The 25703-nt window shown below is 43.6% G+C and overlaps 1 protein-coding gene across 1 annotated transcript in view; it reads right to left on the reverse strand.

Moving 5' to 3' along the window:
• Nucleotides 1-7557: 7557 nt before the first annotated feature.
• TXLNB (taxilin beta) overlaps nucleotides 7558-25703 on the reverse strand; it is a 51643-nt gene continuing 33497 nt past the window's right edge. The window contains exons 5-9 of the mRNA XM_077811776.1: nucleotides 25420-25539; nucleotides 20638-20712; nucleotides 16784-16876; nucleotides 9291-9386; nucleotides 7558-8103 (exon numbers count right to left, since the gene is read on the reverse strand). Coding sequence (XP_077667902.1) covers nucleotides 7558-8103; nucleotides 9291-9386; nucleotides 16784-16876; nucleotides 20638-20712; nucleotides 25420-25539 — 930 coding nt within the window. The remainder of the gene's footprint in view (nucleotides 8104-9290; nucleotides 9387-16783; nucleotides 16877-20637; nucleotides 20713-25419; nucleotides 25540-25703) is intronic.

Consider the following 25703-nt stretch of genomic DNA (forward strand, 5'->3'; position numbering starts at 1 on the left):
TCCTTGAGAAGATGTAGCAACTCTGGGAGCAGGGACTTGACATTTGGCAGGGATATTGTGAGCATCAGGGATGTGTCTTTTGCCATCCCTGTGGAAAATCTGCCCAAATTTGGCCAAGTTATAAGCCTCTGAAAAATTTCAGCTTACACATGCTCAGGGAAGGCTTCTTAGTTTGTCAACTAAATTTGCTGAAGATTTTGTCTTCATTGAGCTTGCTCTACTCCACACAGTTCCTACATGAGACTGGACTGGGCATGTGGCCATCCCCACACAGTGACTGAGCATGCTCCATCCTGGAGCTGCAGGGGCTAAGCCAGGACTTTCATGGCAGCTCCTCCTCCCATTTACTGCAGGCCACTGTGGTGCTGGGTGCCTTAACTAAGAGAGGGAGACTGTCTCTTCTGTGTTCTCAGTCTTTCTCTGCTGGCACCCAAGCAGTGTGGAGGAGAAGGAGGAAGCAGACTGACTGAAACACAGAGAGGTGAGTAGGAGAAGGAGGAAGCAGACTGACTGAAACACAGAGAGGTGAGTAACTATGGTAGGCCATATGGTGAGGCCCATTATTGTGCCATGCCGTTCCAGCAAGAGGGGCACTATATAGTCTGTGAAATTTGATTCAGACAATAACATGAGAGATTTTATGTTAAAAGTCCTCTGCAAGAAACCTTGAAGTTTTTGTCATGGCACATCCAAAGTTATCTGGCTGGCAACAGTTTTTGACACCATGCTGATTAAAGAATTTTTGCCTATAATTTCCTGAATATTTGCCTAATCTTGGCCCAAGATGTTCAAAATAATTGAAATATATTCAAAAATGTCTTGCAATGATCAGTGAAAGCATAATACAGCTTATAGATGATACATGGGTGAAAACATGCTCAAAATGTTCAAAAAAATGGTCAGAGTTTGTATTTTATCTTTGAATTATGCATGGAATTGTTTATAAGGCCCAGAAGTCTGGTCCGCCTAGTGCATAATATACACCAACATTTTTCTCATTTATCATGCAAACAGATTATGTGCAATAATTAGCCATATCTCTATTTTGGTAAAATTAGTGGTGCAAAACTTTACCCTGCTCCCAATTTGTCTTATCATCAGCAATACTCATGGTTCAGTATCGCTATTAATGTGTTCCATTTTAACTCCAGGCAAAGAATTTGGATGATAAATGCATGATATTTAAAATTAATTTTTTCCTAAATATTCATAGTAACGTGTCTTTTCATGGCAAACAGCATATTTTTCTTAGTGGCAGTGTTATAGAAAAATAGCACATACAGTCTTTTATGGGGAGATTTTGATGTCTCAAATGATGATACATTTGATTTCAAATAAAAGGAAGACAGTGTAGGAACACAACAAAGGGTAAAATGCACCACTGCATTTTTGTAGCAGCAATTAATATTTATGGCACATTGCACGTACAGCAATAAACATTGTCAACCATGTAGATTTTCAGAAAGTGGCTTTGTGTTGTCTCCTAGATGCTGCGTTTTTTTTTCCCCTTCATTTTTTAGCATCCAGTGTGCAAATGTTGGAAAGTTAACCCAGTATTGAGCCACTTGCACCACATAAAAAGAGACAGTAGTAAAGCTTGGCGGCTTTGAATTTGACCAGTTCCATGTATTCAACCAATATGGTCGTGCTCAAGGATGGTCACGAAGACCAGGAAATCCCTTGTCAATCATCTAAGATTCCAAAGAATTCAGTTTAATAAAACTGGTTTGCACTGTTATATGTATCTAGCCTCAGTCTCTGGGAAATCTTGTCCTACTCCTTGGCAGCAGTTTCCTACCCTTTTGCTAGTGCTGATGATGCTCTGGTAAAAACCAACAAATCAGCTCTGCTCTATCTTCAATTCAAAGGTGGAGACTGCCTTACTGACCACATTCCAGAGAATAGTGCAATAATCTTTGATGGAATGGCTGTCATCCAAGCATTACGTGATATTCTTTCAACATTGGGTGAGCTTGCAGATGCCCTTTTAATGTACATAATTAAGCTTGCAAGAAAGTACAAGTGTACTTTCTTTGGACTTTGTCACAGATCAGTAACTCAATGTGAACATCAAAAATGTGGAACAGTCACGCTGAGCAGCAGGTGGCTCCCAAGTGGTACAAATCTATGGAAAGGACCAGAAAACCTCCAGTCAGTGGAAGAAGATTCTTTCTTATGGCAACAATAAGGAAGCACTTCAGACATTCTTGTACATGATGTGAAGGGATGCAGATTTGCAAGCTGTAGGAAAGGACATCATTCTCTACATAGCTCATGGAGAAGAGTGTTACTGTCTGGCTGTGCAGAAGGGTTCAGTGACAGTCACAGCTGTTGATGAATTGAGTTGTGACCACGAAGAATGTGACTACGTGAAACAGGCTGCAAAGGACTACCAGACTGTGATCATTAGGAACCCAGATACAGATGTTACAGTCATAGGCATCAGTCTTAAGTCACAACGGCCAGTCAATTCGCATTTCTTCAGTTGTGATGGCAATCAAAGCCATACTATTGATTTGGAGAAAGTCACTTCAACTCTAGGCCCGAAAGTAAGTATCCCCTTTATTGGACTCCACACGTTCACAGGATGTGATTCTGCAAGTGCCTTCTATTGAAAAGGAAAGAGAAAGGCATTTGCTGTGGCTTCTCAGAGTGAAGAGTTCCTGGATGCTTTCACAGACCTTGGGAAAGACTTTACACTTCAAGACTCAACTTTCCTTGTGCTTGAGAAATGTGTGTGCCATCCAGTATGGCCATGCTTCACCATAGGATGTCAGTGATGCCCGATGCAAGGTGTTCTGCCTAGCTTCATCTTCACTGCCTGAACTGAGCGTGCCACCAACATGTAATGCTCTACACCAACGCAGCAAGCAGGCAAATGACCAGGCTGCTATAATGAGGTACTCTCTTGTTGACAGGATGAATGCTCATTCCCCTGGTGGCCCTGGATAGCATTTAGAAAACAAGGAGCTTGTCATGACCTGGATGGCAAGAAATCCAGCACCAGATTGTATGTTGCAGTGATTCATGCCTGCAAGCATGTAAAATGTCAAACATGGTGATATTCCATTGTTCCTGTTTTGCTGCTGGGCTTTCCTGCCCAGGCTTGTGTCAGAAGTGTGAGAACATTGACCAAAAGGCTGCTGAACCTGTTATTCACAATGATGACGTGTCCGGCAAGAGTGATTGTGGTGAGTAGGATGCCGGACTGGGAAATAAAAATGTACTTTACTCAGGGAATAAGCAATACAGGGCCAATAACAATATATATAATTCACAGCAAACACTGGACTTGAAATAGAAAATACAATTTTGACCTATATCAATAATTATGTCAGTTCATACCAATTCAGATAAACTGCCACTTATAAATATTTGAGCAAGAAATAAAGGGCAGTCCAGTCAAAAGATTTGTGTTTTACTTGGTTCAGTGTTGTGGCTGAAGAAACATGCTCATTGCCAAGGAAAATAACGTTTTAGGCATTTTCATAAATTTAATATATTTGATGCATTTTTCTATCATTTCATGTAGTTAGGCTGGTGCACAAACACTTCTCTTGAGGGTAAATGGTAACATAATTCAGCCTACAGTGAAAGGTGAGTATTGCCAAGAAAAACAAATGATAGGGATGGGGTAATACTTTGACCTATACTTACTACGAAAAGCTAGTCATGGTAATTTATTGCACATTATCTGTTAGACTGATGGTAGAAAATATTAATGCATAAACACGCCAGTAGGGCAAGAATTTGTAATTCTTTAGCACATTTTATTATCCACAACTACTAAAAATAAAAGATTTTTCACCCAAATTGGCTATTTGCAATATTTTTTCTTGTGTATGACTTCTAAGTTCCTCAGTCCATTCTGCCTTGCCTGTAATATACTTCCATATACATTTCAATCATTTGCAGTCAATTTGGGCCTTTACAGGGCAAATATTAATGAAATTATGGACAAGAACTATTTTCGGTATGGTATCAAAATTGGTAACTTTGTGCCATGACAGAAAAATGTAGGGTTTCTTGCAGAGAACTTTTAATACAAGGCCTCTCAGGTTATTGGCTGTATAAATCTGCAGAGAGTAAGTGGTACCCCTAGTGCCGGAATGAAACTCATTTTCTAAGCACAATAATGGGCCTCACTGTCTGGCCTATGCTGTGGGGCGGTAGGTGAAGAGATGCAGGGTTGGAAGACACGTGCAGGAGCCTGAGGGAGAGGAGGGAATTGGGAGACTTGGGGAAGGGAGTTAGGAGCAAGAGCTGGGATGGGAAGAGAGGCATGAGCAAAAGTGGCATGATGACATACTAATTTTCCACAGGACCTCTACCTTAGTCAGTGCACAGGATGGGTGGTGTGCTGAGAATGAATCAGGGTGGTGTTGGGGGTTGAGGCTGTTGTCTGTTGGTTACATGAGCAATGTTAATTCTGGTGTTTCCTTCCTTCAGAGTGCATGACTTTGTAAACTGAATGTTCTTTTAATGTAGTTTTGGGGGATGTAACTGGATATTTAAGTTTGTAAGGAACTTAGATACAATGGTGGTGAAGACATTATAAAACAAAGACAGGTATTAAAATGACAAAAAACAAAAACAAATGAATAAACAAAACCCCCCCAAACCAAACCAAATCAAAGCCCCAAACCCCAAAACAAAACAAAACCCCAAACAAACCCAAACCAAAAAATTCACAAATCACCAGAGCAGAAAGAGATTTAATGTATATATGAATCATGCTAATTTAATTTAAAAACACCCTAACAACAAGCAAAACTATATACTTCAAATTTATACTCAGCTTCTATAGACACAAAATCACTGGAACCTAAAGAAAGTAAACCACATGAGTATAGATTTTCAACAATTGAAACAATTAATGTATAGGCTAAAAGTTTCAATGCTAGGCACCTAAGCGGCCTGATTTTCAGAGGAGATTACCAACATTTAGGTGCTTAAATATAAAAGGAAGTGCCTAACTTGAGGCATCTAAATTTTAAAAATTTTAGCCATAACGGATAACGCCAACCCGAGAACAAACAACTGTCACAAATCATACTGTGAATATTGCAACAGATAACTTTCCAAAAGATTGTACCAAACAGTGAAAATAATGAAAAAAATTATATTGTGTTAACTGGGCTGAATTATCTCTTTGGGAATGAATGAAGATTAAAAATGGAGACTCATTTTTGGGTGAAATGGAACAAGAATTTTGTGATCACAGTATCTGACAAATGACATCTTTCCGCCTAGGCACCAATATTTCAATTTAAATCTGCATGTATGATTTTCTAGAGCATTTGAGGGTTTCTCGACTTCTGTTCTCATATTAGTGGCTTTTTCACAGTGTTGAGATAGTCAGACCAGGAACTGGTAGCATGAAGGCCTGGACTAAGTATTCCTATTGTGGGTACTGGGATTGGTGGGCTCTGGATTAAGTGTACCTATTGTGGTAGCCAGAAGCTGGGAATGGGCGACAGGGGATAGATCACTTGATGATTACCTGTTCTGTTCATTCCCTGTGTGGCACCTGGCATAGGCCACTGTCCGAAGACAGGATACTGGGCTAGATGGACCTTTGGTCTGACCCAGTATGGCTGTTCTTATGTTCCTAAAAATGGCAGGCCTAGTCCCAACCATAGTTAAAGGCCTGCCCCCTGGTGGGGGAGGAACCACTAAGCCCAGGCCACAAATGATTATGTGGGAGAACGAAAACAGCAATGGGAGTGAAGGTCAAAGGTTAAAAATCAGGGATTCAGAAGGGGACACAAAGCAGAGAACCCTGACAGTGTCCACCACTCCTTAAAGATGTCTAAGGAGTCAGTGGATACCACCCAGAGGAATCATACCAGTGGTATGATTTGATAAGGGACCAAAAATAGGCCCCAAAGTTGCCGAGTGCTTCTCCTGCCCCACCAAGCTTTCTCCTCCTGGTTTGGTGGTGGCCATTTTGGCCAGTGCCAGGAGCAGGTTGATGGGGAGATCTCGCAACATCCTGGGACCATGGATAAGGTGTGCAAAGATAAACAGGTGAGGGGAAAAGTGCAGCCAGAACCTCAGTAAAAGATTCTGAAGGAGCCGGAAGAATGGCTGCAGCCTGACATACTCTACATAGATGTGACCCAAGGTCTCTTTCTTGCCACAGATAGGAGAGGTGTCATGGGATTCCATAAACTGTGCCAAATAACGCCTGTGCTCATTGCTCCATGGAGGAACTGCCAACTAATATCCCCAGAGAGTCATGAAACCATAGCAGAATACAGACTGGCCCACTACGGCTCCCTGCCCACTGGATTAAGTGCAGAGGATGCATGCTGGGGATGAGAGAGGGATTCTAGCAATGGGCAGGCAGGGCAGATTAGGACTCTCCATCAAACAAAACTCCTGACATTCCCTGCTGAATGCCCTACAAGCTCCCCCTTTTGCTCATGACTCTAAAAACAAGTTGATGACACACAGAAGCTGGCTAAAATAGTGAGGGCCAGAGTGTAAGGGGCCCTTGAGTGGGCTTGCGGATGGGTAGGGGAGCACAAGCAATCCTTCCTCTCCGATGTTCTACATTCCTGGCACTCAGGGGAGCACAGGGATTGTTTGCTTTTGTTCCACTGTGAGGAGCAGGATACCAAAAAGGGAGTGAAGAGGAAGCAGCATAGCTCAGCTCCCGTTCCTGACTGCACCAGCTTAAACACCCGGGTTTATGCTTCTGGGAGCAATCTGTGGACAGAGCAGACTGTACACCACCTGTGCACAAAGAGAAATCGGGGAGAGAGTATACCTGCCTGAGACACAATCTCTGGTGCTCCTGCTGAGGCAGGGCTGTTGCTTAAAAGCCAGGATCTGCCCCTAAAGATTAAAACAGCAATATTAGGAGGCATCGTGCGAAGAAATTTCCCCTTTCACGATGGTTCTGTTGAAAGCAATGACACAATCACAGCACTGAACAGAGATGGCAGTTAGGGGTAGATGTTTGGAGTTGTGTGTGGGTGTTTAGATACAAAATTTCCAATAACAAGTTAGTGATTTGTGCAGGTAACTTTTGCAAAAATGTGCCATTATTGTATTTCTTAATGGCTTCAATTTACCCTATCAATGCTTCTGCTGTGATCACAAATCCTCATCACCTCATTTATTAAGCTCACCTGGCTTCTAAACAGGGCATGTTTTGTGCACCATCAAGCCAAATTGATATATTTAATTATATAGCTTTAAAAAATGTGTATCCGTATTGCAGCAATTCTTAAAACATGAAACCTCAACACTTTGCCTGGATTTTGTCGAGTGAGATGACTCATTATGCCTGGAAAGAAGATCTTGTAATTTTGTCATATTTTGCTGACATTAAGAAAATATTATGCTTTGCGTATATCAGGGACAGCCAAAATAGCAAACCCATTATTAGTGTGGGGTGGTGGCGAAGAGGTAAGATGCGTTACACACCCTTATAAAACACATTTGAGCATGTTTTCAAGCCCCATTTTTTTTTGTTTCAGAAAATCAGTTTTGGGAGAAAATGGAGCTGTGACTGACAGAAAGACAAGCCAGAAAACAGCGTTACGTTTAATCTACTCCTTCCATGTCAGCATCTCCTGTTTGCTGCGTGGGCTGCTCTGCTGGGGTGCCTTCAAATTTTTCAGCCTTTGGCACACATTCAGTGGACTTCAGAGCAAGACTCAGCTGCCCAGAGGGATTCCCTGCCTCTGGCTGAGGGGTGGGATGGGAAGGAGGCCCTGGATCTGTGAGACAAAGAGGACTGCATGCTTGAGGGTCAGCTGGCTCTGGATTACTGGTCTCACTGGAGACTGTGAGGGGATCCTGCACGTGATGGGTCACCATGAATGCTGCAGCTAGATTCTTCAGGATGTTCTCATCAATCATGGAGAGCTCTGCACTATCCTGTTCAGTAATGGAAGGACTTGCATCAGCCTCTTTTCCCAAGATGTCATCATTTCTATCCTCCTCATCCTCCTCTTCCTCGTTAGTGAATTTTGCTTCTTTTATTTTTTTGTACAGTTCATTCCTCTCTTCCTGCAGCGCTCTGCAAAGGTTCTCTAGCCTCTGGATTTTCAGCACGAAGCACTCGTACTCCTTAGCCCTCATTGCTTTCTGTGATCGAATCAAAATCAGGCAAAGGTGTAGAAAAATTGAGTTAATATTCATGAAGTTCACACACATATGTTGCAGTTATAAAGATATAATTTGTTACATGCAACCTTTCTTCACTGCAAGGTAGCTGGAGTCCCCAGAGTAATCAGATGCAATTACAATCTTCCTAATTAAGTACTAATTCATCCCAGTTAACTGAAGTGTGTCACTTAAGTGGTAAATAAGGCATTCTGCAGGTCCTCTGCACTCAGCTGAATTTCACCGAGAGATATGAGGCATAGGCATAGCCATGAATAATCTCTAGTGATAGAAGGACCATAAAACATTCAGAACGTCAGTACAGATAAGCACCCAAAACCTGTATTGCTTATCTGGACTTCCTGGAACACTGTGTTGGAATTTTCCTGAGAACAGGCTGCCTAATATTTTCAATCCATCTTGTTTTTGGTTGGCTGGAAATTCTGTGAGAACAGCCTTTCTTGCAGCATTTTGTGGACATCTACATTTTCTGATTCTAGCTGGACGTAGAAGTCCACAAAAATGACAATACTGGAGGTTGCAGCGGGGACGTTATTCATTCTTTTTTCAAACCTCAGAAACTTAGTCCAGGTTACAATTAAGTTTGGGATGAAACTTTAGGTAACTTCTTATTTTATCTGAATCAGTTTCCACATCCCTACTAATTTTCTATGCAATTTCTCTATATAGGGAACATTTAAATCTATTGTGGTCCCCAGTGACTTCTATACTGGAAAATAAGCTGAATTAACCAAAGGTCTGACTTTAAAGTGCATTATTTAAAACACATTAAAACCCCTGTGTGGACACTTTCTTTCAGAAGTCAAGTGGCCTTAATCTAAAGTGAACTAAACCCACTTCACTTCTGAATGAGAACATCCATATGGGGGTTTAATGTACTTTAAATTCACCCTTTTAGTCAATTAGGCTTAACTTCCCGTGTGGACAAGCTGTTAGTGTATGCACAGAGCCAGGCCCAGTAATATCTTGGCCTCCATAGATACGATGTTTTTTCCAAGATCTGACCTTATCAACATATACTAGGAAAAAGGGCCCTGATCCAGAGACCATCAATATCAATGGGAGTTTTCCCATTGATTTTAGTGGGCTTTGGATCAGCCCCTAATTAACTTGAAAATATGAAAAAAATTGTGAAGTAGGTTTCTCACCTCTTCAATCATGTCCAATAGAGCTTTATTACAGTTCTCAAACCTGGCTTTCCATGTAGCTGTATCCTTTTCCAGCTTCTTCATCTTCTTTGTCATCTACAGAAGCAGGAAGAGAATCACAGCAGGAATCCCAAATGTTATTTGAAGTTAGAACAGCATTTTAGTTATCTTTTCTTAAACCTCTACTTATAGCTCTGTTACCAGTAACTACAATAAAAATTAATACAGCATTGTCAAAGAATGATGGCTGACTAACATATAGCGAGAGACTCATTTAATTTCAACTCCCCAAGCGTTAAACTTTGACACAAGTGAATACCCTCTGCCATTCACACCCACGTGCTTCAAAATAGGAAAAATGTATTACATGGTTAAAAATGATTATACATGTTAAAAATAGTTAAGGCTGTGAGGAAGGAAAGTTAATATTTCCCAAAGGAAATCTACATGAAGAAAAGAGATATCCTGGTGCCACAGCCTACACAAAATGGTTACTCCAATAGTAATGGCCAATTTCTAAACTGATCACTCAATTCTCTCTCACTTTCTGCTGCAAAGATTACAGTCTTACTAGTGTTTTAATGTGAACAATTACAAACACTTGATAGGGAGACTTCTGATTTCCTTAGGGCCCAATCCTCTGAGAAAGCTGGGAGGGGGCGGGGGCTGTTCTGGATTTGATTCTGACAAATAGGGAGGAACTGGTTGAGAATTTGAAAGTGGAAGGCAACTTGGGTGAAAGTGATCATGAAATGGTGGAGTTCATGATTCTAAGGAATGGTAGAAAGGAGAACAGCACAATAAAGACAATGGATTTCAAGAAGTCAGACTTCAGCAAACTCAAGGAGTTGGTAGGTAAAATCCTATGGGAAACAAGTCTAAGGGAAAAAACAATTGAAGACAGTTGGCAGTTTTTCAAAGAGATGTTATTAAGGGCACAAGAGCAAACTATCCTACTGCATAGGAAAGATAGAAGTATGGCAAGAGACCACCCTGGCTTAACCAGGAGATTTTCAATGATCTAAAACTCCAAAAAGAGAAAATGGGGAAATGGCAGAGGTGCTTAATGACTTCTTTGTTTCTGTTTTCACCAAGAAGGTTGGTGGCAATTGGACGTCTAACATAGTGAATGCCAGTGAAAATGAGGTAGGATCAGAGTCTAAAATAGGGAAAGAACAAGTCAAAAATTACTCAGACAAGTTAGATGTCTTCAAATCACCAGGGCCTGATGAAATGCATCCTAGACTACTACAAGGAGCTGACTGAGGAGATATATGAGCCATTAGGAATTATCTTTGAAAAGTTATGGAAGATGGGAGACATTCAAAAAAGCTGGAAAAGGGCAAATATAGTGCCCATCTAGAAAAAGGGAAATAAGGATGACCCGGGGAATTACAGACCAGTCATCTTAACTTCTGTACCCGGAAAGATAATGGTGCAAATAATTAAGCAATCAATTTGCAAACACCTAGAAGATAATAAGGTGATAAATAATAGTCAGCATAGATTTGTCAAGAACAAATCATGTCAAATCAACCTGATCGCTTTCTTTGACAGGGTAACAAGTCTTGTGGATAGGGGAGAAGTGGCAGATTTCAGAAAAGATGTCAACAAATTGGAGAAAGTCCAGAGAAGAGCAACAAAAAATGATTAAAGGTCTAGAAAACATGACCTATGAGGGAAGATTGAAAAAATTGGATTTGTTTAGTCTGGAGAAGAGAAGACTGAGAGGGGACATGATAACCATTTCCCAGTACATAAAAGGTTGTTACAAGGAGGAGGTTTCTTTGTTCTTCTTAGCCTCTGAGGATAGGACAAGAAGCAATGGGCTTAAATTGCAGCAAGGGAGGTTTAGGCTGGACATAAGGAAAAACTTCCTAACTGTCAGGGTGATTAAGCACTGGAATAAATTGCCTAGGGAGGTTGTGGAATCTCCATAATTGGGGATTTTTAAGAGCAGGTTGGACAAACACCTCTCAGGGATGGTCTAGGTAATACCTAGTCCTGCCCTGAGTGCAGGGGACTGGACTAGATGACCTCTCGAGGTCCCTTCCAGTCCTATGATTCTATGAAGTACTGAGTGCCGCAAGCTCTCCCTGAAGTCACTTGTCACCTCTTGGGATGACTGAAATACTTACAGAAGCAAAGCCCCTCTTGGTTACATTACTAAATTCAGAGTGAATTTTCTGGCATTTGGCAGGGATTCCTTCTCCCTCCTTATCAGTCTAAGGCTAGGTCTACAGTACGAAATTATTTCAAAATTATTCTATTCGAATTTTCGGAAGCGATTTTATACATTCGGTCTTGTGTGTCCCCACTATAGCACGTAAATTCGGCGGAGTGCGTCCACAGTACCGAGGCTAGCATCGAATGTCGGAGTGGTGCACTGTGGGTAGCTATCACACAGTTCCCGCAGTCCCCGCAGCCCATTGGAATTCTGGGTTAAGCTCCCAGTGCATGATGGGGCAAAAAAATTCTCGCGAGTGTTTCTGGGTGTGTGTTGGCAGTCGCTTCTCCCGCCATGAAAGCTACGGCAGACAATCGTTTCTCGCCTTTTTGGTGTGCAGATGCCATACTGCTTTCAGCAGACGGTGCAGTATGGTGCACTGCTTCTTTCCTGGTACTCTGAAACCACCTCACATTTCCTCTCATCTTTCTATGTAATCTCTATAAGTATCTGCTCTTTCTCTTCCTCATCGACCGCTTCCACTGCCAACTCTGCTCGGCCATCATGAACTGAACAGCACAGCTTCCGCTGCCAACTCTGCTCTCCTGCTTTTGTCATGCTACCAAGCTTCTCCATGTTGTCTGTCCTGGGCTCCCACCTCCGTGAAAGCTATGGAAGACAACCATTTCACACCTTTTTTCGGCGATCGTGAACTGAACAGCACCTCTTCTGCTGCCACTCTGCTCTCCTACGTTTTGTGCCCTTTTTCCAGGATTACCCATGCAGGCGCCATAGTGCGGCAAGCATGGAGCCCGCTCAGATCTCCGCTGCAGTTTTGACCGTTGTAAATACCTCGTGCATTATCCAGCAGTATGTGCAGTACCTGCAAAACCGGGCGAGGAAGTGACGACAGCGCGATTACGATAGTAATGAGGAGATGGACACAGACTTTCCTAGAAGTACGGCATGTGGCGATTGGGAGATCATGGTGGTGTTGGGCCAGGTTCATGACATGGAACGCCAATTCTGGCCCCTGCAAACAAGCGCAGATTGGTGGGACCGCATAGTGTTGCAGATATGGGATGATTTCCAGTGGCTGCGAAACTTTCATATGCGTAGGGCCACTTTCATGGAACTTTGTGACTCGCTGTCCCCTGCCCTGAAGCACAAAGACACCAAAATGAGGGCAGACCTCACAGTTGAGAAGCAAGTGGCCATAGCCCTGTAGAAGCTTGCAATGCCCGACAGCTACCAGTCAGTCGGGAATCAATTTAGAGTGAGCAAATCTACTGTGGGGGCTGCTGTGCTGCAAGTACAAACACAATCATTAACCAGCTGCTACCAAGGGTAGTGACTTTGGGAAATGTGCAGACCATTGTGGATGGCTTTAATGTGCTCAGGTTCCCTAACTGCGGCGGGGTGATAGACGGAACGCATATCCCTATCTTGGCCCCGAATCACCGGGGCGGCCAGTATGTAAACCGCCAGCGGTACTTTTCCGTGGTGCTGCAAGCACTGGTGGATCACAAGGGACATTTCACCAACATCAACGTGGGATGGCCAGGAAAGGTGCATGACGCTCGCATCTTCAGGAACTCTGGTCTGTTTGAACAGCTGCAGGAAGGGACGTACTTCCCAGACCAGAAAATTACTGTTGGGGATGTTGAAATGTCTATAGTTTTCCTCGGGGACTCAGCCTACCCCTTAATGCCATGGCTCATGAAGCCGTACACAGGCACCCTGGACAGTAGTAAGGAGCAGTTCAACTATAGGCTGAGCAAGTGCAGAATGGTGGTAGAATGTGCTTTTGGACATTTGAAAGCTCGCTGGCGCAGTTTAGTGACTCAGTTAGATCTCAGCACAACCAATATTCCAATTGTAATTGCTGCTTCTTGTGTGCTCCACAATATCTGTGAGACTAAAGGGGAGATGTTTATGGCGGGGTGGGAGGTTGAGGCAACTCGTCTGGTGGCCAATTTCGCACAGCCAGACAACAGGGCTATTAGAAGAGTGCAGCAGGGTGTGTTGCGCATCAGAGAAGCTTTGAAAGCCAGTTTCATGACTGGCCAGGGTACGGTGTGACAGTTGTGTTTGTTTCTCTTGAAGTTACCCGCCCCCATATATATATGAAAGGAAATAAAGTCACAATTGTTTAAAAACCATTCTTTATTATTTGTTGCACAACACATTGAGAGAAATCAGAAGGTAGACCGGGGCGGGGGGTGGAGAGGGTGGAGGAGGAGGGAAGGACAAGTCCAGAAACCAAATAAAAATTTCAGATATACCAGCTTTCTGCTGCTTGTGCAATCCTCTGGGGTTGAGTGTGTGGGTCCCTGTAGCCTCCCCTGCCGTGTTCTTGGGTGTCTGGGTGAGGAGGCTATGGAACTTGGGGAGGAGGGAGGGCGGTTATACAGGGGCTGCAGTGGCGGTCCGTGGTATTGCTGCCTTTCCAGCATTAGATCCACCATACAGCGGACCATGTCAGTTTGCTCCCCCATGAGCTTGACCATAGCATCCTGCCTGCTCTCATCACGTGCGTCCCTCCTCTTCGTGTTCATTTAACGCTTTACGGGACTCCACAGTTGTTTGCCTCTACACATTCAGCTGGACCCTATTATTGCTGGAGGACTGCATGAGCTCAGCGAACATGTCGTCCTGAGTTCATTTTTTCCACCTTCTAATCTGGACCAGCCTCTGGGATGGAGTAGATAGGGGCATTGAAACATTTGTACCTGCGGGAGGAGAAAAAGGGAGGGTAGTATTCTAAAAGATACATTTTAGAGAACAAAGGGGACACTTTCTCAGTGAAACAGGCAATTCATTGTACACAACACATGTTCTTTCTGTACAAGGTCACATTTTGCCTCTTCTACTGAAGTGTCTGCCACTTTGGTGTGAGTAAGCCATCACATGTGGCCCGGCAACAGAATTCAGCTTGCCGACAGCCATGGTAAGCCCTAGGGGCACGCGGGGTTCTGCTTCTTCCACATTCATTTCAATGCTTTCAAACTGCCAGGCTCCCTTTCCCATAGCAAGCAATGCCTGGTGGGTTTGCCATAGAAAAGGAGGGCCTGCGGGCTCTCTGGGATGATCGCTTCACACACCACCCCTTCCCCCCCCACACTCACCGTGTGGCTCCGATGAGGCTCTGAGCAGGGATGAGCCCTTTAAACTAAAGGCGAACAGCCCAGCGTGGCTGGGTTTCCCACCACCCCCCACAGCATGGCTACAATCAGGCTCTTACTCACCAGAAGTGCCTTCTCCAGGGTCATGGTCTGTGAGCCCGCATTGGGAGTGGGGGAGGCTATTGGATCCAGCGTTAAGAATAGTTCCTGGCTAGGGGGGAAAATGGATTCCCCACTTGCTGCCTGTGCACTGTCCTCCTCCTCCTCTTCCTCCTCTTCATCCTCCAATAATTCCTCCTCCTTGCTCCGTGCAACTCCCCCCTTCCTTGCAGGTGTTCATGAAGAGTGGTGGGGTAATGGTGGCGTCACCCCCCATAATTGCATGCAGCTCATGGTAGAAGTGGCATGTATGGGGCTGTGACCCAGAGCGCCCGTTCACCTCCCTGGCTTTTTGGTACGTTTGGCTGAGCTCCTTGATTTTTGTATGACTTTGCTCTGTGTCCTTGGAGTAGCATCTTTCCGTCATGGCCCTGGAGACTTTAGTGTACGTATTTGTGTTTCTTTTTTTGGAACCTAGTTCTGCCATAACAGATTCGTCTCCCCAACATGCGATGAGATCCAGTACCTCCCATTTGGACCATGCTGGAGCTCATCTGCGAATCCGGGACTGTGTGGCCTCTTGTGATGGTGGACTCTGCATGGTTGCCTGTGGTGGTGGACTGTGCTGATGGTGACCTGTGCTGATGGTGACCAAACAGGAAATGAAATTCAAAAGTTCCCGGGGCTTTTACTGCTCACCTGGTTAGTGCATCGGAGTTGAGAGTGTTGTCCAGAGTAGTCACAAGGGAGAATTCTGGGATAGCTCCCGGAGGCCAATAACATCAAATTGCATCCACAGTACCTGTAACCTGGAACTGCGATCTCAATTTTAGAACTACTCCACTTGCTGAGGTGGAGTACAGAAATTGGATTAAAGAGCCCTTTAAATCGAAAAAACCAGTTTGGTCGTGTGGACGGAATCAGTTTTATTTAGAATTAACTCAGCTAATTCTGAAATAACCGCGTACTGTAGACCAGGCCTAAGATTTCCCCACTTGAGGTCCTGCTCAGGACTAGACTGTGCTTCCCCTGAACAGGAGAGGAGAAGGAATGGGGATTCTTTCCCTTTGTGCACTCCTGCACTGGGTCCAGACACAAAATCCTGAGCATGCTCCTGCCTCCCCCTGGAGTGCAAACCATCACAAAAGGGGCACAAGGAAGAAGTGGGGCCATGCCCTTGCGCTTTGCCCAGACTGTGGAGTTGGCTGGCTATGCTAAGGGGAGCAGGTGCAGTATGTGTCTCCTGAGGCACAACTCCTAGTGGAACACCTTCTGGGATGATCACCTCTGCAGTGTCCTCAGTATAGGCCAATAGCTAAATTCCACAATCTTCCCTTCAGTCTTTACTCAGACCTCACGCCCTCTGAAGACAATTAGAGCTCTTTTCAATCAGGACCTCAGAATTTTGAGCCCCTGGAACATGAAAATTATGGGCTAGATTCTCTCTTGTGTTGCACTTTGTGCAGTCATTTAAACCACCAGTGCAAAGTGGGGGGACAACTCTGACTAGATAGCATTTTAAACTCCTTTGGCAGTGGGGTAAATGGCTGCATGAAGTGCAGGGCAACAGTGAATTGTGCCTTAAATATTTATACCAACACTAAACGTTTTATGCCAATTCATAAATGGTATTGAATGGCCATATGAGCCATCAGGTTAGATTGTAAGCAGTTCATTGATTATACTTCCTTTTTCTTTCACATACTTGTTATTTCTTTGCTGGAGAAGAGAGTGGAAGCTTTAACTTCCAGTGCTAAGACACAAGGGGCCAGATTCCAAACTTGTATAAACTAGTGTAAGTCTATTACATCAGCCGAAGAGCTGGTCCCATAAGTTTCTGTGGAGAGGAGATTGTGGGTCTCTTTTTCTATTAGACGTTATATCAGTTGACAGAAATCAGAAACGTACACAAAGTATCAAAACAATATTGCAATATGTTTGGTCTTCCTGAGCCCTATCTCACATCCCACTCAAACTTGGACAAGTTTGTTTCACCCAAGCGTACAGAAATTTTCCAAATCAAAGATAAATGATCACAAAGGAGAACCATGTGTATCAAAATGGAAAGTGTCAGATTTTTAGAAATGATACATGCTACTCACTTTTTCCATCTCCTGTTTGAAACTGGCGAACACCTCATTGCTTTTTGTCAGTGTTTTCTGAAATTCTTCAAACCTTTCAGAATAGAGGGTGAGCTACGTACACAGGAACAAACAGATCAGTTTCAGAAGCTCCATGTGGGCAAATTGAATGAACACACACCTTGTTTTAATGCTAATTAAATGAAAAGGGAATAAATATGATTCAATAATAATCCTTTTGTGCGTGTAGAGCAGCTTTCAAAGCATCACATTAGTGAACTTAGCCTCACTACACCCTGATGAGGCTGGGAACTATATTATCTTTATATTAGAGAGGAATTAAAGGAAGAAGAGCAGAAAGATTGAGGCCAATATTTTCAAAAGTACGTGGGAGCTGTGGGTGCTCAGCATTCTGAATATCAGGCTCAAGGTGGCATGTGGGCACCCAAAAATTGGAAGAATGTCAAATAAGTAGAGACTTGAAAAATTTTGACCTATGTGGCTTTCCTAAGGTCCCACAGGCAGAGAGCAGTAAAGCCTCGTAAACAACCCAAGGGCTCGGAGTCCTAGCTGCAATGCCTTCCAAAATGCCAAGTGTGGCCTGGGCAGTTTAAGAAGCATTTGTAACAAAGGCATAGTAGATCCGTCTTAGTGGGAGCTTCAGCTGGCAGTGGCTTATCCCAAAGTGACACATTTCCTGCCCATTTCCATCTTGACCTTCCCTTCCTTTATCAGTCTTCCCTATTTTTATCTGTGTGTTTGTGTCTCCTCCTTCACTCTCCTCCATTTATCTCACCTTCTATCCTCTCTCCCAATTCTTGCTTCTTTTTCTCTCACTTCACTTTTCCTATTTTTAAATCTTTTCCCTTTCTCTCTTTCCTTTTCCGTTTATTCCGAGTCTTGTTTCTTTTCCTGCTCACTTTGTGCTCTTTTTATTTATTTCCTCTCTCCTCCCTACACCTTTATGTTCTCTGGTTGCTTTCCCCTTTCCTGCACCCTCTAGCTGGCCTCCTCTCACTACTCAACTCCCTGACCCCACCTGCTGAGCCACTTCACAGGGAAGCAGCAGAGTGAACTGAGAAGGAATCTAGTCAGCTTTATTTTCTGGCTTGTACCTGGAGTGGAGCAGCAGGTAGGGCCAGCAAAAGCAGAGTAGCAAGGGTCTCTTGTCAATTTCACTTTGCTGTTCACACATGAGGCAGTGCAACAAAGCAGGAGAAAAGTGCTATTACAGTGTGCCAGTGTAACCTTTGGTCGGGCTAGAGTTCACTTCATTACCCTTCGCCAGTTCCTAAAAAAACCCAACTCCCACAGAAGAGTAGCTGGAGACCAGGAAGAAAAGGAGGACTTGTGGCACCTTAGAGACTAACCAATTTATTTGAGCATAAGCTTTCATGATGAAGTGAGCTGTAGCTCACAAAAGCTTATGCTCAAATAAATTGGTTAGTCTCTAAGGTGCCACAAGTCCTCCTTTTCTTTTTACGGATACAGACTAACACGGCTGTTACTTGGAGACCAGGAGTTCAGTCTCTAAGGATTTTCAGCAAGGATGCACAGGGTCAACCTCCCCACACTGAAGTCCCAAAAGGAACTAAATAAATGAGTTTAATTAAATAACTTTATAAAATCTTATGATAAAGAAACAAATAATCTAATTTTTACAACATGACACGGCTATTTTATCATCCACAGACATTACCTTCATAGTTATACATAAACATAAATAAAGAAAACAAATTAAAATCTGAACAGTTCAGTCCCCACAGAAATACAGTGAGAAGAAACTGAAAGTTCCCAAAAGCTTAGGTTTTGTTCACCTAAGTCTCAGTTAGAGTCTTTGATCACAAAGTCTATACAGTCTGCTGAGTCTAAAACAACATCTTCCCTCCACTTGCTTGTAGGAATCTTCAGTTGGAATCTATGCAGACTCCTCCTCTGCTGAAATCACACTAGCCACTCAGCTGACTGATTAGCCAATCACTCAGTTAAGTGTCTAGATTGAGCTTGAGTGTATAGATTAATTTAAGCATGTGAGTAGTCCCATTAAAATCAGAGCCTCAACCCCCAAGTAAGGCAGTCTGAGAGAGGCTTGAATGGATTCCTTTATTACTATTTTTACCATTTGAAATGCATGTTTAATATATTCTCTCCTGTTCAATTTCATTAAACTGGCTAGTGAGGTCTGGCTGATACACAAAACTCTTTCTAGCTGAACATAAAGACTTAATTAAAAATACTCAAAGAAAATTGGGGACTGACTCCTCAGGAAGCCTGTGAGGTTTGATTGGAGAACCTATCAAATTGATGTCCATAAACAGTAGGTGCAGAATAAGTTTATTTAATATTTTTCAATTTCTTCCCTGCTTATTTTAACCTTTGAAAAACTGCATAAAGGACCATATCCTTCTCATCTTGTTGGCCGTTGGCTAGACTGTCACAGCTCTTACTTGGCTGCATAGGGATGTTAGGTCACCATACTTGGATTGTGAGTCTGCCTTCCGGGGTAGACCTGGATTCACACACCCAGTACTATGCAATGTGAGTAATTGGGCAGGGAGGAGGTGTGGAGTGGGAGGAGCCCTGGCTTTGTTTCCCCTTCCTCGCAGGCCAGAATAGTTGGCAGAGTGCAGAGCAGGAGATATGCTACTCTATGAAAAGGGATAAATAACTTATTCCTCACCCAGTGGGCGTGAATTTTGACGGTCTGAGTCATAGCGCCATCCCTGGGCTGCACCTGGGAAGATGTTGCCCTTTACTGTGGGCAGAGTATAAAATTACATTCTAGCCCATAAGTAACCCCAAAGTTGCTGAGGCTCTGTCTACAATAGTCATTTTTCCATAAAACTTCCCCCCATAGCTATAGCCTGTGCAATTTGCCTGATGATTATAACAATGGAAGCACCAGTGCAGATGCGGTACGGAGCCATTGTTAGGGTTTTCACCACTGTGTTTGGCAGACCTGCTCTGAGCTCTCCAGGGATCTCCAGGAAGTGTTCTGAGGACCACCAGCATTTAAGAGTGAATTCTCTCTGGGCTATAGAGTACTAGAGGCTGGTTTAAAAATTCTACTAAATGGAGGTAATTCTCATTTAAATCCTAAAAGAAGATCATTCTCTATGAATATTTCCATTAGGTATTTCCATAAGGCTAGGAAAATCTATCAATGTTTTCTCTTTTTGGTATACACATCCTATGTCCCCTTTTAATTGCTTACCCACATTTCAGGTCTGGTATTGTGCCACTCTGTGATGGAGTAACTGTTGTATGTTTTTCTATTAGTTGTATGTTACTTGGCTGCCATTGCATTTTGCTCCAGCCTTATCTGTGTGATAGTTTATGTAATACATTCCATTTTAATGTATTTTTCAAACACTGTTTTATGCCCTGTTGAGCGGAAAGCACAAAAGGCCCATTTGTACAAGCACTCTGTGTTTGGAACTGCCATGGAAGTTAATGAGAATTCTGATTCAGGCCCGATTCCAGAAAAGCACTTAAGGACGTGCTTAACAACTGACTTCACTGCAACTCATGTGCTTAAAGTTAAGTATGTGCTTCAGTGTTTTGCTGGACTGGAGCTTCAGAGGCGTGTAGGTCTGGGCTGAGGAAGAGTTATGGTAAGTATACTGGTATGGGCATCCAACATTATTACAGCACAGAGCTTTGCGGCTCAGTATTGTATGCACATGCAAACACTTCAGTGTGGTGCACTGTTTTACTACATGCTTGAATATAGCCTGATTCCATTACTACAGTGTCTTAATGATTCAGGATAGGCTTAGGGGGCATGCATACAAAGCTTCTGGAATACTTTACCTGGAATGTGGCACGTGGGCTAAAAATGGGCACACAAAGGCACACCATGCAATCAACTTCACCTGGGCCTGTAGTACAGTCTCCTGTTCCTTCAACATTTTTGCCTGGAGCTTCCATTCTGCAGCTTGAGTCAGTAGCTGTGTTTAGAGAAACAGAGAGAAAATTGTTATATCTGTGCCTTAGCAATGATAAATCCTGGCATTCCAACTACTTTATATTAGTATCTTTGGAAATAGCTGGTATAAATTCCATCCATGTGCTGCACAAAGAATCTATCTAGATTGGGGCCATTAGCATGAGTTTGAAAATTATGGGGTGGGGGTTCAGTGAAAAAAAACCTGGGATTTCAAAAATAGTTGGAGTAGAAGCTCCTATATGTTGTATACAACATGGCCGTACAGCACCTAAGGAAATATACCTACTTATACTTTACTCAGCCAGTTGGGTAAAATCTTAGCCCCACTGAAGTCAATGGCAAAACTCCCATTGACTTTAATGGAGACAGCATTTCAGGGTTTAGATAATTTTGGCTAGGATCCCAAGTTCTGACCAAGGTCAATTTAATAGGTGGTGATAGATACATATATAATACAAGGGATCCTGTGGAAGGCCATGCAGCATGAAGAGATGGTGTGGATAACTCTTAGTTAGGTGGGCCCTAATTTCTGAGTCACTTTCTTGAGGAAGTATGTAAATAACATATGTGAAGGATACTTAATTATGTTAACATTTGCAGGCTGCGCTGGATTTTCAAGTCCAGGTCTCCCTTTTTGGCACTTACATGGTTGCTTCTTGAGGAATTACAGGTTGGTTGGGTCTAATGGTTTGAAACAAAACTTTGGCCTAGACACCAAATGGCCCTGAGGCTTTTCAGTCATTAATTCCCAAAACTGCCTGTGCTTTGATCTTTATTTCTTAAATGTTCATAAGGGTCACCTTGACAGACATCCTGGCTAGGATGATGAAGAGACCCAAGGTCAGACCCGTATGTCCCCTGCTACAACAAAACAGAGTTAATATGTTGGAAGGATTTCATTATTGTCCAAAAATACTACTTTTTCTGCCTCATTTTATCACATTGCACTATTTCTGCAGCTTGTAAAATCCAGGAGTTAATAAACTTTTCTGTAACATAAGCAAACCACAGATTGGCTACACAGATTAATGTGCAGTCTTAGGCAGCCCAAGATAATCTGCAAAAAACAAACTGGGAGAAACTGAATCATAAAAATTAGTATTTGTATTGATAAAATGTGAAGTGATAATAAGGGCGGTCTCAACTCGGAGACCAATTCATAATAAAAATATCGAATGCAATATTTAGAAAAATTATGATGTGATTGTTTGGTATTTGTGTTATGGTAGAGGCCCCAATCAGGACCAGGCAGGCCCCATTGTGGTATGCATTATAAACACAGAGTAAGGGCCAGTCCCTGCACCTAACAGTTTACAATCTGTTTTAAGGCAAGGTGTAACGAAGTATTATAGGCTAGATTTTCAAATCAGGCTCTCCTTTTGGCACCCACAGAATTGCAAATTCACGTAAACTAGATGTTCAAGTACCTGACTGTGCCTTCAAATCAAGCACTTAGAAGTCTAGTAGGCCTACATTGCACCCACATTTAATTGCAGATCCAATAATACATGGCACATTGGGATGTCAAAGCAACCCTCCAAATGTAGGACGGTGAAGAAAATCTACCTTAGGCCATTGAAGCCATGTGCTAACACATCCTCAGGTTGTGCTAACAGTTAAAGAAGCACACGTAGTACTAAATGTTACATTTTTACTAGAGAATCACACTCTTCATTGCTTCTGTAGGCCAAGCTGTACAGCCCACGAGAGAGAGCAGTGTATGAAGGGGCTGCCTATGACATGTCAGCATCAGCAGGGGCCGCCAGGGCGATTCCGCCATCTGCAGCCCCAAGTGGGCACTTTGTGGGCCTGATTTTCCTCTCACAGCAGAAATCGAGCTTTTCCACTTTCACCAAGATGATTAGGGCTCTGCCCATTGATACCTAGAACACTTCTGGGTATTTTAGAATTGATCGGACGCAGTGTTCAAAAGTTACTGTGTTACAGACAAACTCCAGTGAGCTGAGTGTGGGGCCTTGCAGGCTCAGTCAATTAGATAATTCATTTTTATTAGGTGACTAACTTGTTTTCTCAGTCGGTACTTATATTAATCCTGGCCCTGCTGCCTGACCTCAATATCGGGGCTGAGTGCTCTGGATCTTTGGGGGAAGTTAGAGGAGGAGGAATAGACTGGAGAAACCTGCTTCACAATACTGCATGCAGTGCAGTGCCATGTTTGCTTGAAGGGTTTGTTTTCAGGGTTTGTTTAATTTCAGCGTTTGTTTAATGTTCAGTGAGTAGGTTCCTAAGAAGCAAGAGCACATTTTAAAAACATCACTGCACAAATGTCCCTCCTTGTATGTTTTTGTAGATCTCGCAGCGCTTGCTGAGGGAGGTAAAGAGGTTTTGTGCTGGGGCAAGTAAACCATGTATGGTGTTGAAGTTAAGACAAAAAGTACAATTAAAAGACTAATTGGATAACTATAAGAATAAAAACACTTTATTAAAAAACAGCTTGAAAAAGCTAAAAACTTAAGGCAAAACTGATGGGGAGAGCTCTGTAAAATGGTACATAGAGAGTTGTAAGACAATTCTGTCCCTGAAAGACTTTTTCAGCAAGTGCTTTCTGTGATTGAAGTTTGCCCTTCTGTACTACTGAGCTCATCCTAAGAGGGCTGGATCATAAATGTCTTAATTACATATATTTTAATAGCATGGTGCCTTGAACTCAGTAGTGTGCAATATGATTCAGGTGGAGGACAAGTATAGTCCTGCAGTCTGGATACAAGACTGTGAATGATGAATTCCAGTGTACCAATCCTACTCTGACATTGACTCATCGCATGGCTTGGGGCCACTCACTCATAGGCACCAGCTTCCTCTGGACGGGTGTGTGGGTGTATGTGTGTGTTCATACCCCCGCTCCACCCCAGACCGCACCCCCACCTGACCCCTTTCCCCAAACCCCCACCCCCGACCCACCTCTTCCCATCCCCACTCCGAACCAGGCCCCGCACCCACCCCATCCCTTCCCCCAAACTCCCACCCCTGCCCACCTCTTTCCTGCCCAGTTCCGCCCCCTCCTGCCAGCGTGCCCCATCCCCACTCTTTCCCCTCCCTCCCAGAGTCTCCAGCACACCACGAAACAGCTGATCGCAGTGGGTGGTAGGCGCTGGAGGAAGGGGAAGGCGCTGATTGGCGGGGCAGCAGCTGGACAGGAGGTGCTGGAGGGGGAGGGGAGAGCTGACTGCCCATGGGTGCTGTGATACAGGAGGGCCAGGGAGCAGTGGGAGAGTGCTAGATATATAAGCTCAAGACCAATTAAGGCATGGTTCCCTGTAGACTAGGGAAGGTGGCCGCAGGTTAATTGGAGCACCTGCAGTCAATTAAGGCCCTGTTAGGAACCTAATAAACCCCCCTGCATCTGGCAGACAGAGGAGGAGGAGGAAGGAAGGACTGGAGCTTGGAGGTGCGTTGAGAGATTTTGAAAACCTGAGAACTGGAGTAAGGGAGACCCTGCCCAGCAGGACAGGGAGACTCCCTTCTCCCCAGCATCTAAGGACCGAGGGTAATCCCACTTAAGGGGGACGAGGGTAAGAAACCCACAGGAGTTGAGAGGGGCTGGGACTCATAGCAAACCCAGACCCCTCCCCCGCTTCCCTCCTCTACCACCTTCCCGGGCTAGTAGCAGAGCCTTCGGCACCCAAGAGCAGGGCAAAGGTGGCATCTTAGCTCCCCGACAAGAAAAGCGCAGGGCCCACCAGACTAAAATCGGCCCTCTTGCCACAGTGCTAAACACCTGCTAATTTCTTTCCATGGGTACTCCAGCCCTGGAGTACCCATGGAGTCAGTGCCTATACAGTCACTTAACTTCTTTGACTGAGTTTGGGCTGTATTATTACCAAGTTGTAATAATCCATACTTGCCTACCTCAAAGGCAGGCTGCGAGCATTAATTCAGTTAATGTTCATAAAACTATTTAAGCATAAGTATGTATTATTATATGCCCATTCCCTTATGATTTTATAACTAATTGAACCAGTTATTGAGCTTACTCTTTCATAGGTGCTAGTTGTTCCGGAGAATTGCAAAGAAAATTCCCCTCTCCAGAAAACCATGTACAAAGAATGTTGATTTTTCACTACTTCATGAAAAAATGGAAATAACAGAAATAGGTCCATATAGCCTGGCTAAAATACTTTTGGAGAAGGGTTTTGTAGACAGAGTCAGCAAAGGTGACAACTCTAGCCCCCACATTCTGAGAGGGACAGCACTTCTAGGGGTTCCACTTTCAGCACCTGTTGATTTGATTACTGGATGATACACTCAAAACTCCTTCCTTGGCCTCTCTGTTAGCCACTGCCCGCACCCTCTACTGAAGACACCCTCTACTGGAGACACCCTCTACCAGCTGGGCCCAATTGGAATTCAGGCACATTCAGTGGGGTCATCAGAGCCCATGGGGAAATGTCATTGGCAGGCATTGATGGAGATTGGTGCTTTAGGACTGGTAGCATGATCTGGCCCCATGACTGATGAATTAGCCATGCACTAAGAAAAGGTGGCAATCTGGCAGTTCTGGAGGCTGCATTCCTGAATCTACAGTACAGGCACACCAAAGTTTCCCTCACACTGCCCTGTCACTGTCTCACAACTCAGACCTGTAGAGCCAATTATAGTGGTGAAATGGTATTCAGGGATGAGATGGGCCCATCTTTTATCTAATGACAGACAGACAAATGAGCAGACAGATTAGATAGATAAGTACGTATTCCTTTTCTCGTTCATGTCGCTCCTCTGCTTCTTTCATCATTTCCTGTGATTGCTCCAACTTGGCATCCACCAGTTTCTGTTGAAGTTCTCTGTGCTTAAATATTTTATCAAGTTGCTGCAAGAAAACAAACTCTGCTGTGTTGAAATTGCAGATGTAGTGAAAAAACAGACCTGCATGCTCACACATGTATGGCTGCCTACTAGAACAAGCATAAAGGCCAAAATATTGCAAATGGATAGAGCCCTGCAAATCCATGGATATCTACTTTATAACTGCGG

Source organism: Eretmochelys imbricata, chromosome 3 (assembly GCF_965152235.1).
Source record: "Eretmochelys imbricata isolate rEreImb1 chromosome 3, rEreImb1.hap1, whole genome shotgun sequence".
NCBI classification, from domain to species: Eukaryota; Metazoa; Chordata; order Testudines; family Cheloniidae; genus Eretmochelys; species Eretmochelys imbricata.